The 16167-nt window shown below is 37.9% G+C and overlaps 1 protein-coding gene across 3 annotated transcripts in view; it reads left to right on the top strand.

Moving 5' to 3' along the window:
• The window catches only part of PRMT3 (protein arginine methyltransferase 3), a 74320-nt gene that overhangs the window by 45995 nt on the left and 12158 nt on the right, over positions 1-16167 (top strand). For all 3 annotated transcript variants that reach the window (XM_048484924.1, XM_048484923.1, XM_048484925.1), the window contains 4 exons: positions 1202-1389; positions 5033-5119; positions 15267-15317; positions 15536-15623. In XM_048484924.1, coding sequence (XP_048340881.1) covers positions 1202-1389; positions 5033-5119; positions 15267-15317; positions 15536-15623 — 414 coding nt within the window. The remainder of the gene's footprint in view (positions 1-1201; positions 1390-5032; positions 5120-15266; positions 15318-15535; positions 15624-16167) is intronic.

Here is a 16167-nt window from a genome sequence, read left to right as displayed (position 1 = left end):
TGTTCACATCCGACCGTTTTTCCAGATCTCATTGGGTCTGCCTTTATCTTCCAAAATGTTTGCTGCTGCTCCCAGTTTGGTGTCATCTGAAAATTTAATGAGTAATACCTCTACCATCTCATCCAGTTCACTTATGAAAATATTGAAAAGTATCAGGCCCAGAACCAAAACCTGGGGCACCCCATTGGAACCTTCTTCCAATCAGATAAAGTGCCATCAACATCCTCTCTTTGAGTGAGGTTCCCTATGTGCCTAATTCTCCTAGAGTTCAGTCCATAGCCCTCCAGTTTACCCTTCAGAAAATCATGGGGAACCCTGTCAAGAGTTTTACTGAAATCCAGGTAAACGACACTGACAACGCTCCCTCGATCTACTAAGCTTATCAGCTCTCACGTTCTCAAGCTTTTCTTCTTAATTTTCTAGTTACTTGTTAAATATTTTTTGTATCCAGTTTCCTATTTGGTTTTAAAGGCTGGCTATCCAGATAACAGTGGAATGGAAGATTAATGAAACCTATTTTAATTCAGGCTTTTATGCACAAAGCAGCATCTCCTCTGTTAACGTGATGGCTAAATAAATGAGGCCTATCAAAAATATGGATGTGGTAAACGAGTGGTGTGTATCTGCTAGTGTTGCTATCCCCCTGTGTTTGGCATGGTTTAAGCATTTTTCATTATTAGGAGGTTTGCAATCTGAATCAGTCATCACACAATTACCCTCTTCTGCTAACACTGTTGAGCAGCAGATTCTATTGCTGCCTCACAGATTTTTATTTGAGATTCTGGTCACTTCATAGCATGCTACTTCTAGAAAGGCATGCATGATTTGGAAAGTTTCTCTTCCCTCACTGCCTTTCTGGTGATCCAGGAATAAATGCAGAATGTAGAGAAGTAAGAGTTCTCCGTACTCCAAATATGGCAGTCTTAGAACAATAGTTAGAACTATTGGCAAATATAAAGTACTCTTATATGTCCTGGAGTAGTTACAAATTGCCACAATACCATATGGTAGCTTGTGACAGCTGACATGTCTGTAGAAGTTAACTGATTGGTCTCAGCTTCTATTGGGGATCATCACTTTTCCTATGTGTTTTATTTTTCTGTGTGAAACCAGTTATTGAATCATGGAATACCTACATCAGCATTTGGCTTCTCTTCAACAGTGTGTTCTGTTCTACAGTCATCAATATTCTTCTTTGCAGTATATCCTGACATCTGTTCCATAAGCTTGGTGGCAGTAGGTGACCTCAATAAACATGCAGACAGGCTAGCTTTCTGGGATGACGTGTATGGCTTCAACATGTCCTGTATGAAGAAGGCTGTAATTCCTGAAGCTGTTGTAGAGGTGTTGGATTCAAGTACTCTTCTGTCTCAAAGTTGTGTTATCAAGGTAATGTTATGAAAAAATGTTGTCATTTACAACCATATATGTATATGCCTGTATATGAATCTATAATGACATTGCTGCATCTATGGGGCTAATGTTTTGAGACTTGGACCTGACAATTGTTTGCAAGTTACAGCATTTCCATAACCATTTTTTTCTCCTCCTCTTCCCCCAACAACAAATTTGTTTGGTTAATCTAGGGCCGTGGTGGCGAACCTTTGGCACTCCAGATGTTATGGACTACAATTCCCATCAGCCCCTTCCAGCATGGCCAATTGGCAGGGGCTATGGGAATTGTAGTCCATAACATCTGGAGTGCCAAAGGTTCGCCACCACTGATCTAGGGCATACTTCATAATCCAAGAATCTTTTGTTTTTCAGTTTCTTACTTACCCCACTGCCATAAGTGGAAGGATTTCTACAAAGAAGGGGAGTGATTATTTTTCCTGTGCCCCACCTCCCGCTGCTTTGACTTCTCAACTGTCCCAAGGGTCCCCCTTTCCCCCAGAGCAGCATTTTAAGGGGCGTATGGGCGTCAGTCTGGAGGGGAGGTCCTACTCCACATATAAAAATCCCATCCATCCATGGAAATCTCTGATGGACCCAAGCCTGTGTTTGCATCTCAGGAAGGCTTATATGATTTTCCCCCCTCCTTCTTTTGTCTCATTTCAGGGTGGAAATTGAGTCAGGATAACAATCTAGACAGTAATGTGCAGTGTGAAAATATAGACATTCAGTGAGGTAGATTATCATTCTGTGTCTGAGGTGATAATTCATGTCAATCCAGACAGACTGCACTGCTGTCTTGTAAGAGAAGAGTACTTTTCCAGATTAAAATGGTAGTTGCAGTATTTTATTCAGTAATTCCTCCAAGTATTGTGAAGGCCAAACCTTGTGTCTTTGGAAACATAAAAGAACCCACTGAACATCTCCCACAGCTTTGAAACAAATGAGGAGCATGTGTGTTGGGGATATGAGTTCCGGATCATCTTCAAGGTGTTGGTGGTGACCTTTAAGGCCTTACGCGGCCTGGGACCATCGTATCTTCGAGACCGCATCACCCCATACGTCCCTGTACGGCCTCTTAGATCTGTTGAGGCCAATCTACTATTGGCCCCTCGGTGATGCGGCTGGCCTCCACACGGGCCAGAGCCTTTATGGCTCTGGCCCCGGCCTGGTGGAACGCTCTCCCTCCAACTGTCCAGGCCCTGCGGGACCTTGGTGAGTTCCGCAGTGCCTGTAAGATGGAGCTGTTCCACCGGCCGTTGATGGTGCCCCCCCCCCCTTCTTTGGCCCCTGACATCTGGGCCAACTGCCATCTGATGAGACTCGCTATTCCTCCTTTTGGGGGGGGGGAGGGAACTTTAAAATTAGAATGCTGGATGCCACTCCTCCCTTTTGGGGGAGGGGAGGGAACTTTAAAAATAGACTGCTGAACGCCATTCATTTTATTGAGATTTATTGTATATTTATCAGAAATAGTTTTTTATGGTTTTATCGCTGCTTTTAAATGTTTTAGTTATCCTACACTGTTATTTTTATGTTGTACACCGCCCAGAGCCCCTCGGGGATGGGGCGGTATAAAAGTTTAAGAAATAAATAAATAAATATAGCTATTGTGATGTGCTACAGCTGCTGTGTACATAGTCTGTGATAGAGGATCTTTGTGTGGTATTGGTAGGTAAAGCTTTTCAAGAATCTTTAAATGTTAAACATATTTATTTTCCTATGCATCTTGCAGTAAAATTAATGAGTTGACCAAGAATGTTGTTACAAACAAACATCCAAAATCAATAACTGCTATGTATAATGGATGATTTTAAAATATCTAGGAAACTCTAAAAATGTATCTTGTTAATCATCTTATGACTTAAGAGTACACATTTATTTCTGAATCTGATCATTAATGTGAGTAATGTCTGTGTCATGCTGCATGCAACTTTAAGAAAATCTGACAGCTTGTACATAATATTGAACTATGTGTTTTCAAAGAAGTTTCACATCCACAGTTTGAGCAGTTTCTGATCATTTGTATACATTTTGTTTATAATCACAACATTGTATTATTGGACATAGCACAGTGGATCATCTAGTCTCTCAGATAGGGTATTGAAATGCCTGAATACCTAAAATATACCCAACAGATGTTCGTTCAACCTTTTTCTTGAGCAGCTTTCTCAAATCTTGAGCTGTTCTTACACTTCCAGTCTTTAATGGAATTCTGCTTCCTGTGTCAATGAAATAATTGTTTCATATCCTAAAGTGGGGTATTCCTTATCATTATAAACTCTCTTAAACTACATATTTTGCTTTCTCACCTGCTTTTGCAACTTAATACACTTTTTGAAGAACCTAAATAACCATGCCAAAGACATCAAAGTCCAACATAATCCTATGGTTGGATTTTTGTTGTAGGCTCCCCCAGCTGATTGGTAACCATCAAAACAACCCAGTTAACTAAGTAACCTATAAAGTAATAATAGCCATCTGTGTATTATGCAAAAACAAATCCAAATTTGCCATCAAGTATGCTCAGTGTCCTGACCTGGATAGCCCAAGCTGAGCTTGTATCACACCTCAGAAGCTAAGCAGAGTCATCCCTGGTCAGTATTTGGTCAGGAGACCAAGGAATAACAGGTTTGCTATGCAGAGACAAAAAAAATATACAGCAGTAGGCACAACCAGTGACATCTTCCTGATGAGCTTGATGTATAGTGTTCTTATTTACAAATGAGTTAATGCATTCATATGTTATATATCAAATCATACACTTTAAAATATAAGGTGCACACCCAAAATGTAGTGCATGGAGCTACCACTGTTGTGGTTGATGAAGCAGGTTTCTGTAGGAAGGACAAAGAAGCAGATGTATTGCCACTTAGTGGGATGCCAAGGCAAGCTAGAACATTGCATTTGCTGACATTTGAAGGATAAAATGAAGGGCAGATAGATGCCTGGAGTAATACTTGAGGTGATAAAGTAATGGCAATATGGATAGGACAATCTAAATACAAATATAACCATGGTGACTTTGGTCAAAATTAAATTGTAGTCAAAAAGACTTCAATAATGCATTTAATGAAACATAACAAAAGCCTCACTCGGCTTCAACTATAAACCATAAGTTAGTATCCAGTAAAACATCCTGCACAACCTGTATAGTGCACCTTACTCAAATACATTACAACTTAGGAGAAAAGCAAAGCCTTAATTATGGGCGTTTATAAAACTTATTTGGGAGACAAGTTCCTTGCAATGCACTTGTAACAAGTCCAATCTACCATTTGCAAAACACTGGCTTAATTGTGTGATATATCTTGAAGCTGTTTCATATAATGCTAAATGTTTTCCATAGATCAGATGTCTTCTCTATTAAGGTCTGTTATTTTTGCTATCACTACCTCCATGCTCTTTTTGCCCATGGACTGTCACCCTGGAAGATGCCATATTTATCCTAGGGGTTGCCAGTTGTTTATTTGTTGCCACGTATCCTGTTCTGACACTTCAGATACTTTGACTCCTGAATTAAAATGTTTAGGCTGTCTACAATGTAGCACTGATTACATCAGTCTTTCTCTAAATTCTGTTTCATGTTAGTATCCATTTTTATATTTGAAATTCACTTAAAATGTCCTCTTTCTTGTAGTGGATAGACTGCCATGTTGTATCAGTTTCAGAACTGGAATTTACATCTGAATTCACCTTGCCAGTTATGAAGACTTCACTTTGTACGGTAAATATTTCTATTTGAATATTTTAGATTGCATTACCTTATTGCTATGCTAGAAGGAGAAGGAAGAATATGTACCATTACTTCTATCTAGATGCAGCATTGAGAAGTTCTAAAAATTTGTCACGAGTTAATACGCACTTTTAGCACTTAATATGATCCCTGAATGTACAAAAAATGAGTAGTACCGATTAGATGGTACTCTTTTTTAGTGCCATATTTTTCAGTGCATCCTAAAAATGTCATTAGCTTAGGGACATAAGAACAACCCTATTGGATCAGACCAATGGTCCATTTAGGTCAGCTTCACACAGTGGCCAACCAGTTAGTCTGGAGGGCCAACAATAAGTAATCAAGATCAAGTCCTTCCCCTACTGTTGCCTCCTGCCACTGGTATTAAGAGGTTTAATGCCTCTGATTGTAGATGTTTCCTTTAGTATCACTGATAAGTATATCCTCCATAAATCTGTCTAATCCATTTTTAAAACTGTCTGTGCCTATGGCCATCATTACAACTTCTGGCAGCTAATCTCACATTTTAATCACTTGTTAAGTAAAATATTTGTTTTTATTTTTTATCTACTGCCAGTCAACTTCATTTGATGTCCTCGACTTCTAGTATTTTACGAGAGGAAAAGATTTAATCTATCCACTGTTTCTACCTGTGCATAATTTTATAAACCTTTATCATGTCCCTGTAAAGAATCTCTTTTCTGAACTGAAAAATGCCTGACAATTCAACCTTTCCTCATAGGAAATGTGTTTCATCACTTTAATCGTCATCCTCACATTTTTATAAGCTCTTCAATGTCCTTTTTGGGATACAGTGACCAGAATTGCACCAAGTATTCCACATAAGGATGCACCATAAATCTATACAGGGGTATTATAATATTGGCCATTTTGTTTTCGATCCCTTTTGTAACACTCTCCAGCGCACAACTTGCCTTTTTCACTGCTGTGGCACAAAGGGATAACATTTTCATTGAACTGTCCATTTCAACCCAAAGCCTTTCCCCTTCTCAGTCTTGGCAAGTTCAGACTCCATTAGCTTGTTCTTGAACTTGGGATTTTTTGTTCTGGTGCGCATCACCTTATACTTACCTGCACTGAACTTCATTTGCTGCATTGTTACCTAGACATTGTGACCTTGTAGAGATCATAGTTAGCCTTGATTTTCATCTTCCTGAACAATTTTACAAACATGCTCAATTCCAGATAATGTACAGACAAATTAAATAACAACAACCCCAATACTAAATCCTTATGGACCCCAGTGCTATCTTTTCCCCATTGTGGGAACAGTCCATTTATTCCTATTCTCTCCTTCCTGTTGTTCTTCAAAGACCTTCCTGAGATAGCTCACAGAATAAACCAATACAAACCATATAAAATTATAACTAACAAGCAAGCTTGAGTATAAAAAGCATAGATATGCATAAAACAGTCTTCCTTGGTCATTTCTCCCCAAATTTCTAATGCTATCACCCTGTTGCCTTACTGGTTAGGATCAAATCAGTGATAGCTGATTGTTGTATCCTCCTTCCTCCTTCTGAAAGAGAAACTGTCAGCAAGGCATGTAATAACTTTTTGGACATTCTGTGATCTGCAGAGTTTGTCTCTCATCAAATATTAGGACAGCTGAAGGTATTAATGATGGTTGCTTTCCTACAAAATCTGTAATTTGTTCCCTGCAGTTGCCTCTGCTTGTGCAACCAGGATATCCTCTGGCCTTTGTCAGTTACTTTTTCACTTTTGCAGTAGTACCAGAAGCCTGCCTGCCTGCCTGCCTGGAAGATTCTCACTCTGAGAATCTGTGGCCCGGGCAAGCTAATTTCAGTTTTCAAGTAGAGACCATTTGGCAAGCTGTAAGATTATTTAACCCCTATAGTTACTGGTAGCAGTTAATTTGTGGCAGTCTTTGAAGCAAACTTTCCTCTGTTCGATCATTCTGGAATGTTTTTGCTAAAACTTCTGCCAAAATTTTGTATCTCATGGTGATTATCTCATTAAATTTCTCCTTTAAAAACTGTTTCATGTTTTCTCTCCTTTTGCTGAAGGCTTTGATGTTCTAACTGCATCTCACACCTTGGCTTCCTTTGTTCTTCACAGGTGTGTGGGGTGTGTGTGTGCACATTTTCCTTTGCTTTTTCAGGTTGTTGCCATCTGATTCTCTTTTGCTATCCATGAAGCCTACTTCTTTCAATGCAGTCGATAAGCAAAACAGTTTTCATATGTTTAGTGTTTTGCATAGTACGTTGTATAGCTTGTATAGATTTGGAGTACAGGTTTCACTTTTATTTTGGGTATTTTGTTGCTTTGTATACCTTTGTGTTCTACAGTCTTACAGATTAAGCAGTGTGGTAAAAGGTTGATTTGGAATCTGTCAGTTTTAGTTTGGAGGGTTTTTTGTTTTCATTTTTGTTGCACCCAAAAACAACAGCAAAATTTTGTTGAATATTACCTATTCCATCATATAGGATTATTGACATTTTACGAACAGGATTTCCACTCCTTTTATGATGGAGTGTGCTGGTTTAGTTAGAGGCTGACAGTCCATCCATCACTTCAGGCTGCCTAACCTTGCAGCAAATGAACAATAAAGTCCATTATTTGTGTTTTGGATTTTGGATATGGCTTAAAGGTCTATGGCTGGACATAATGTCCTCCTGCCCTCAAATCCTGTATCTAGATTTCGGCTTGGCTTAAGCTGCTATAAGACATGCTTGTTTAATACCCAAAAAACTTCTTATTTTTTGCATTTGAAACCTAGAGTGGCTTTCTCACACCATAAGACTAGGATTAGTTAGAAGCTCAGCATATTTATTTGTTTAAGCAGGCTTAGTTTTTTCCTTAAATACATTTTGTATCTTAGTCATTTTATGTGGTAAAACAACTGCTGTCCATGCTGAAACTGTTTATGTTGGGGCTGGAAATGAAGGTATGCCTTGCTTGACTGGCTGAGGGGTTGGGGAGCATGTTTAATTTTTACTTACTCTTTAACTGTGCAGAATTTAAGCATTCTGTGGTAAACTGCACACTGCCATTCCTAATGTAAGCAGCATGTAACTTGGTCATGCTCTTAGAAGGGTCAGCAACAATTGCACTTTCACAAGAGGGACTCTTGCTTTTATGAAATATGTTACACATGAACCCATTTAATTCAAAATGTGTTGTAGGATACATAGTCTGATCCTGAAATAGGCTAGCACACGGAATTCCCTTTTTTCAGTACATTTCAAGCATTCCAGTATTATGCTTTCTCTTTAAAGTTTTTAAACTGTTTGAATCATGATTTTTTTATAGGTCGAGACTAAATAAGTATATTTTTCTACAATGTTCTACAATTGTTTCAGTTGTGTTCATGCTAGCATTACTTAGTGTTAAAGCAGAATTTTCAGCTGTGTTATGAGTAAAAAAATTCATAGTCGAGATATAGTTTAAGCCGAAGAAAATACAGCAGAAAGTCAGAATGAAGTTATATTGATTTTTTAAGATGGTAATACAGAGTAATTTTAGTAGTAACAGCAAGGCTTTTATCAGTTTTCTTTCAAAGGAAATGTTCTATTTTCACTTCTGTTAAGAGTACAAATCTTTTTGTTTCTTTCTTTTAAAAATGGAGGCAACTGTAGTAGGTATGATATCATGCAAACAACATCTCATCTCTTGAACATATTAAGTCCAGAGGTGGAAAGAATCCAGAAAAGTTTGTGAAAATAAAGTCATTTCTTTTTTTAAAGCAATTTAGTTTTCCCTTCTTCCTTTCCTCGAGGGGGGAATCCTTCTTCACCTCTGGTCTTGGTTAAGAATCATCAAGTTTTTTTCCCTCTTTAATTCCAGCTCCTTCACTGAATTGCTGAACTTTTTTAACTGAAGCAAAAAATATTTTTAACCTTTCTTCACCTTTTTTAACCTTTTAGCCTTTCTTACTCATCAGATGACTTTTGCCTTTGTGTCCAACTACTTCAATACATCCCTTAGACTATTGTCTGAAATAAGATTTATCTTGCACTTCCCTTCTGTGAGAGTGAGACAAGCTCCAGGTGAGCCAGGTGAGACAAGCTTCCATGACATGAGTGATATGAACCTGGGTTTACCAAGTCTGACCCCTAAACCACTACACCACACCAGCTCTTATATTTAGGTATTATTGATTGATATATGATTGTGTATTATTATATGACCTTGTAAACTGCCCTGCCTTGGCAGGAAGGTTGTATAGAAATTCAATAAATAAATAAATAAATAAAATAATCTTGCCATTTCTCTGCCTTTTAAATTTCCTCTCTGGATAGGATGAAGGTTGTAATAGGAAATTGCAATAACGCAGATTGCAGAGGGAGAAATATTTATTTCAAGCACAGTAACACAGATTAAGTTGGTTTCAGTAATACGTACATGATAGTATGTTGTGGTTTTGATAGGGTAAATACCTTTGTACATTAAGCTGTTGGCAAGAATTTTTTTCTTTAAAAAAGAGAACTATTCAAAGAAGCTCAAGAGTTTGAATTATTTTTATTTAAGAAATATAAGTTTAAAATGGAAGCCGTATTTCTGTTATAAGAGCATAGTGATTCTCTTTTTTCTTTCTGCTGCATGGCTTACAAGCATTTCACCTCCATGGTTGGATAAACTCCATCAAAAGCACATTATCCTCCTACTTCTGTGGCCAGCTGCCTAATTGTATCTGCTTTAGCTGCATGCTGTTGGAACATGATACTGACTCAGAACAAAAATGATAAATTGCTCCCCGTAGCTGATAGTGATGATGGTAACTTTTAATTTCCTTTCTCCTAAGTGAATTGGTCAGAGTGCCATTAGCTGTTTACTCACAGAGTTGTATCAATCAGTTGGGATTTACAATATGGAGAGGGGGGGAGGGGTTTCCTAAAGAAGAGCTGTGTGATTACAAACCTGTGGTTCAGTCTGTCATTAAAATAATTCTAAAAAATGTCTGTTAAAAGTGATGATGTTGTTTTGTGAAAATTGGGGGAAGAGGTGTTGGAGTTATTATAACTCTAAAATGTGTCCATGCGTATTGGTAGAACAGACAAGTGTTTCATAAAGATGAGGTTAACTTATTAGACTTGAGCAAGAACATCCTTTCTTTTCCTCCCTGATTTTGTGCTAGCAGCAACATTAAAGTCTATGTCCTTGTTTCCTGTAACATTCAAAAGGATTTCTTGATTGAGGCAACTAGCCCAGCTTATATTTCAACATTGGCTTGGTCTGTGAATTGATTTCACGCTTCTGTTATGTAGCCTTAATGACCATATTTGTGGCTCCAGTGCTTCTCGTTTTCCCCTGTATAGCTGACAGTGTGCTCTGAATATTTACTTCTCTTTATCCTGTTCACTCCATCTTTTGCTTGCCATCTCCTCAATTCATAGCCCTACCCAGTCACTCAACAAACACACATGTCTATCTGCTTGTGAGACGTGAAGAACAGAAGGCAGAATTATTACTCTACTGCAGTGGTTTCCTAATATAAAACATTCTCTCAAAGCCCATGTCAGGCCAGAGCTGCAGGTTATATATAGCTAATCCAGTTGTGTTCACTATCAGTTTCCTAGTGGAGGCTGTTCAGAGAGTACTGCTTCAGTGACTCTAGCTGAGATGCAGGAGTCAATCATGATTACTCCTCTGGGGACTATAGATCTGCTGTCCCAGATAAAGTGACAAGATGGAGAGAAATAGAGGTGAAGTAAGCAAAATCATTTCTGTGTCAAACAAAAATGAAAATCCTTACAGTTACTATTAGTGGAAAACCTATTTTAGGTTGATGCTATTAATCAGTCTTCAAGTTTTACATTTTTTTTAATTGCAAGATTTAATTTATCTTCCTATACTAAACATTTCATAGTCGAATAAAACCTCAGTATGTTTTGCATCTGTTAAATTTCTGTGAACCTGATAAATTGACCCTGCCCATGTTTTTAGTGAGAATAGATAATCTGTCCTCATAATTTATATCAGAATCCATGCCAGTATATTTTATTTATTTGGACAACTTCCCTGGAATGCAGAGCTTGAAGCAGTTTATAAAGTTAAATTAGAAGGCAGAAAATAAAATACTGATGAAAAAACTGTATAAAAACTGGAGCTTTATAATCACCTTTTTCCAATAGAGAGACAAAAACAGTTGTGTCATCTCATTTTTTCATGTCAGAAGGATAAAAGTTGTAATATTGTGGGAACAGCAACCAGAAGATATTCTCGGCTATGGAATATAGATTTGATCCTAAGTGCAGAATATAACGTAACATAAAGTACAGAATCAACTAGTTTTTCCACAAGCCTGATTGAAGTCAGGTTGGGGGAAAATGTCAGGGAATGATGTGTGCTTCACAGAAATGGATTTTTTTGTCACCACATGCTCAGTTGTTGTTTTTTTAATAGTAAATTACACAGTCTTATTGTATCTCAGAGATCAGAACAGAGAAGAGCCCAGGCTACATGAGGTAGCTTTCACAACATCCAGGATTCTGTCCACATTCTTCAAGAACATCATACTGAAACAGTCCATCGAAAAAGACCTACAGTGCTACAGACTCCTCTACTGTATAATTTCCCAACTGGTAACCCAGAGTATCTCATAGTGTTAACAAAGAACTAAGCAAAAAAAAAAAGTCTAGCTAACACCCAATTTGCTGTCATTCTGGGATTCAGACCTTGGGGTCATCAACTTCTAAACTACCCTAAATAATTGTGCTCAATTAAGCTGATAAGATCAGTACCACTTCTTGCTAGAAATGTGAAGAACTGGGGACTTCTTCAGTTTTTGGAATGGAAGAAATTCAGTGAGGCACAACTCCTATGAAATATTTCTGGATTAAGTGATTTTTTTAAATGCAGGATTCTAGACAAAATGTGTAGTATGAAGATTTCTACATAAGACTATCTACAGCACTAGAGAATGATTGTGTATACTACAGACACATACACTGTATACTACAGTTGTAATATTGTGTATACTACAGACACATACACATTCAAGGCTATGATTCAGTGTGACAAAGGTCCACATTTTAATATGCTATAGTATGTTTTGTTTTTGGCAAAATACTAAATCCACCCCAGTCTCAAAACCGTGTTCATAGCCTGTCAAGTTGGTTTCAGTATTAATATTGAAATTCTGGAGATTTCTACCATGTACCACATCTGCCAATTCACAGGGCACTTTCAAGCATGTTAAGTCAATAAAAACTTGTTTTGTTTTTTATCAAATCAGTCTGTGTTTACAGCTAATAATAAAGAACATTTTAAAATATTAACTAGGATAACTAGAACACAAACAGCTCCATGGGGGGTGGGGGTGAATCTGCCGGCAGGCAGCCACTGTGGTCCTCCCTGGCTGCGGTATGCGGTGCAGGATGCTGCACCAGCATCCCTTCACCCCCAGTGCCTCTGCCAACGGCCTGGGGGCATGTCTGGGGGAGATACTTAGTCAGCTTCCTTCTGGCCATTCACACCATTGCATCAATGGCTGTGGCTTCAGAATTGCACCACTGAAAAGGTGGTGTAAGTCTATTAACCAAATGGAAACTTCCAGCAGTGGGGAAGGCTTTTTTGCATTTTAAGTTTCCCCACACTACCAGGAAGCCTTCTTGGGGGCAACAACCCAGTTCAGCCACGTTGCTGTGGCTGGGCACCCAGCCTACTGCATGGGGCTGTAAGAGCTAAAACTGCATAGCTTTCTTTAAAAAAATCTCTTACCAAATTTTCTGAATTGATCATTCTCTTAATTGCAGGTATATCTGCAGAAATAGCCACCTCTCTTTTTATTTTGTTCATTTGTCCTGGTGAGATTAGCCAGTGGAAAAGCTAAAACAGTATTTGTATTGTGGAATCTTATGGTTAATTAGTAAAAACATGTCTGTAAGGTTTAAAGGTTGGGGGGGGAGGGACACCCGAAAGCAAGGTGGTGGTTGTTCTACAAATTCAGTGGAGGTCTCTCTAGATGTGTCTTATAGGCTACCCTCCTTCCCCCTTTCTTTATTATCTTGCAAAGATTGAGAATTTGCTCACTCCTTTCTAGTATCTGCTGATACTTTATTATTATTATTACAACTATATGGTTTAGCAATTTAGTTCTGGTAATTGTTAGAGCAACTGGAACACAGTTTATGGAATTATAGCAGAAAAGGTTTGTGGATAAGTAAGCGTTAATTGTTCTCCTGCTGTTTCTCTTTTCTAAATTGTCCTCTCCTGAATCTGCTGTTCTGTCAGGATAATTGCTTTTGGAGTTTGTTACGCCTACAGAGAGGCATTGAACCCATGTGAATATAGAAGTGATACAATTTCTTCCTAAAGATTTAGTTGACTACTAGGTAAAGTTAAGTAAATTACTTGTCAATTAGTTGTGGAGTTGTTGCATTCTTGCAATAGGTTTCCTGGGCCCTGAAACAGATACACCTCCTCTGTGTACTGGTTTGGTTAGTGATAGAAGTGTGTAAAGTTAGAATTGCAAAGAAATATATCATATATATCCATGGTGGTGAACCTTTGGCACTCCAGATGTTATAGACTACAATTCCCATCAGCCCCTGCCAGCATGGGAATTGTAGTCCATAACATCTGGAGTGCCAAAGGTTCGCCACCACGGATATATATCTTTAACGTACAGTGTCTTTTACAAATAATCATTTACACATAGACCTCTACAGAGAATTCAATCTAAAGAATGTAGTCCATTTCATAAATGGTTTATGTGATATGAACCAACAGCAGTTTGAAGAAAATGTAACTTACAAACATGTCCTGGGATGACTTTTGGGAGCAATGTCTTGATGTATCTACTTTTTTTCTGTTCGATTGATTTGGGACAATATCTTCCTGATTTAGGATCAAAGTCTTCCTTCCTATCCCCCACAGAGAAGATCACCCATATGAAATCATTTAGTCCCAGTTAGGTGTTAGAATTAAAAAACAAACACACACAAACTGAGACTGTTCCTGAAAGCCTGAATAACGAATATGACCTTCTGCTGTTTTTGGGATTCCTGCATTAGTTTGATTATGTTAATTCTTATTTAATTATTCCACATCCAATTTTTTACAAGATTTGGCACATGTGCTATAAGCATTTTTATTAACATTACTGTGCATTGAGGGAAGAATATGTGTATATGTGTCTATTCAAGTGACCAACCAAATGGATGTATATAAAATTTTGTGCTAAAAACATTTTTTATTTCTGTAGAATGGGCATATTCTTGAATTCTCAGTAATGTAAAGGCTGCAGTCTTAAGACCGCTTTGCTGGGAGTAAGCACTACTGGATAAAATGACACTTGCTTCCCAGCAGTCTGCTTAGGTTTGCTCTGTCGATGTCTTACCTTTCCCACTTCAGGAACTATAAGAGCTAATTTCCATAATATTCGTAGAAATGGTAGATCCAAACCTTAATTGTATAAAGATGCCTACCTTAAATGAATGCTAAGGAGCCATACTCATTGGGAAATCCGCACCATTGGAGCCCATGGTGGCAGGAATCCCCCCCTCCCCACACACACACACAGGGTGCCCTGGGGTGCAGCCACTGCCAGCACCTTTTTCAGCCCCCACCCAGTGTTTTTGGAAAGCAGGTGGGACTTCTGTCCAGCTGAGCTTGCAGATTTGCAAAAAAGACTTTCTTTGGAGCAGTGGCTGCCATCACCACGCAAGCATCTTCACTGTGTAATGATAAGCTATCCGTGTTGAAGGAGAACCTGTAGGGACTTTTTAAAAGGGGGATCTTGTTGAGCATCTTCCCTATGAAACTCTGAAGAGATACTGTCTGTGAGAGTTAGATATTCCACTTCAGAACTTTTAAAGTTATTGTTGATACCATACTGTTTTTCTTTGAAATATACAAAAACATTTTTATTGGTATCTATTTTTATTTTTGAAATTTACCAGTAGCTGCTGCATTTCCCACCCTAGACTTATACACGAGTCAATACGTTTTCCCAGTTTTTTGTGGTAAAATTAGGTCGCTCAACTTATATGCGGGTCGACTTATACTCGAGTATATACAGTACAACATTCTTTCCCTTAAAAATTAAATATTTTATATAGATACACACTTCTTCATTTGGCTTTGGGGATATTTCTGAAACCAGTTCTCACATGGCCTTTTATTTTACTTTTTTTTTATTTGTTTGTTTCAGGCAATTGCTGGATATTTTGATATACATTTTGAGAAGAATTGCAATCAGAAAGTAAGTACTTTAAAAGTTGCAGATTTGACATACATTGTAAATTATTTAGTGTTTTTGAGTGTGTCAGCTTTTTGCCTTAAGGTAGTTGAGAGAGAACCTTTTTTTATCGTTGTGAGCATTTATTGTATGTATGTTTTTATAACAGCTTAAAGTAGCATGACATGAAGTCTTGTATTTCATCAGATTTCTGAACTCTTTTCAAAAAAATTTGAATGCAGGTCCTGTTCTCAACTAGTCCTTGCAGTGCCAGAACACACTGGAAACAAACACTATTCTTTTTGGAGAATCCTCTCCATGTAGAAAAAGGTAAATGTTATTTCTTTGTGTCAGTCTAAATATTCAATAAATACAATTTTATGGAGTCCTACAACAGCTATGCTGCTTCAGGTTTCGTGTGCAGTTATATTTGAATGCTCCTCCCTATTAAAAAAAACACCTCACTGCACAGAGACAAGCACGACATCAAGGAACTGTTTAAGCTAGAACATTTCTTCCTGATGTGTTGGTTTTCTTCATACGGGGAACTTGGCATGGGAAGCATTCTGACCCTACTGTTTAGCCTACAGTCAGAAAATGTACATCCTAGAAAGGGCTATCATGCTTTATTTCCTCAAGGTATAGTTTAATTCCTACTTTTTATGTTTACTAACGGTCTATCAATGTAGATATTGATAGATATCTCAGGTTCTTTATTACTATTTGTTACTATTACTATTTATTACTATTTGTTAATTGTTTAAAACAATTGTATGCGACTTCTTCAGAAATCTACTCCAAGTGTTTCACAACCTAAAAAAATAAAATCCTAGCAGACAAAATTATGAACAATAACTGTAAGGCATTTAGGCAG

This window comes from Sphaerodactylus townsendi, linkage group LG02 (genome assembly GCF_021028975.2).
Source record: "Sphaerodactylus townsendi isolate TG3544 linkage group LG02, MPM_Stown_v2.3, whole genome shotgun sequence".
NCBI classification, from domain to species: domain Eukaryota; kingdom Metazoa; phylum Chordata; class Lepidosauria; order Squamata; family Sphaerodactylidae; genus Sphaerodactylus; species Sphaerodactylus townsendi.
This window is presented reverse-complemented; position numbering and strand designations above follow the sequence as displayed.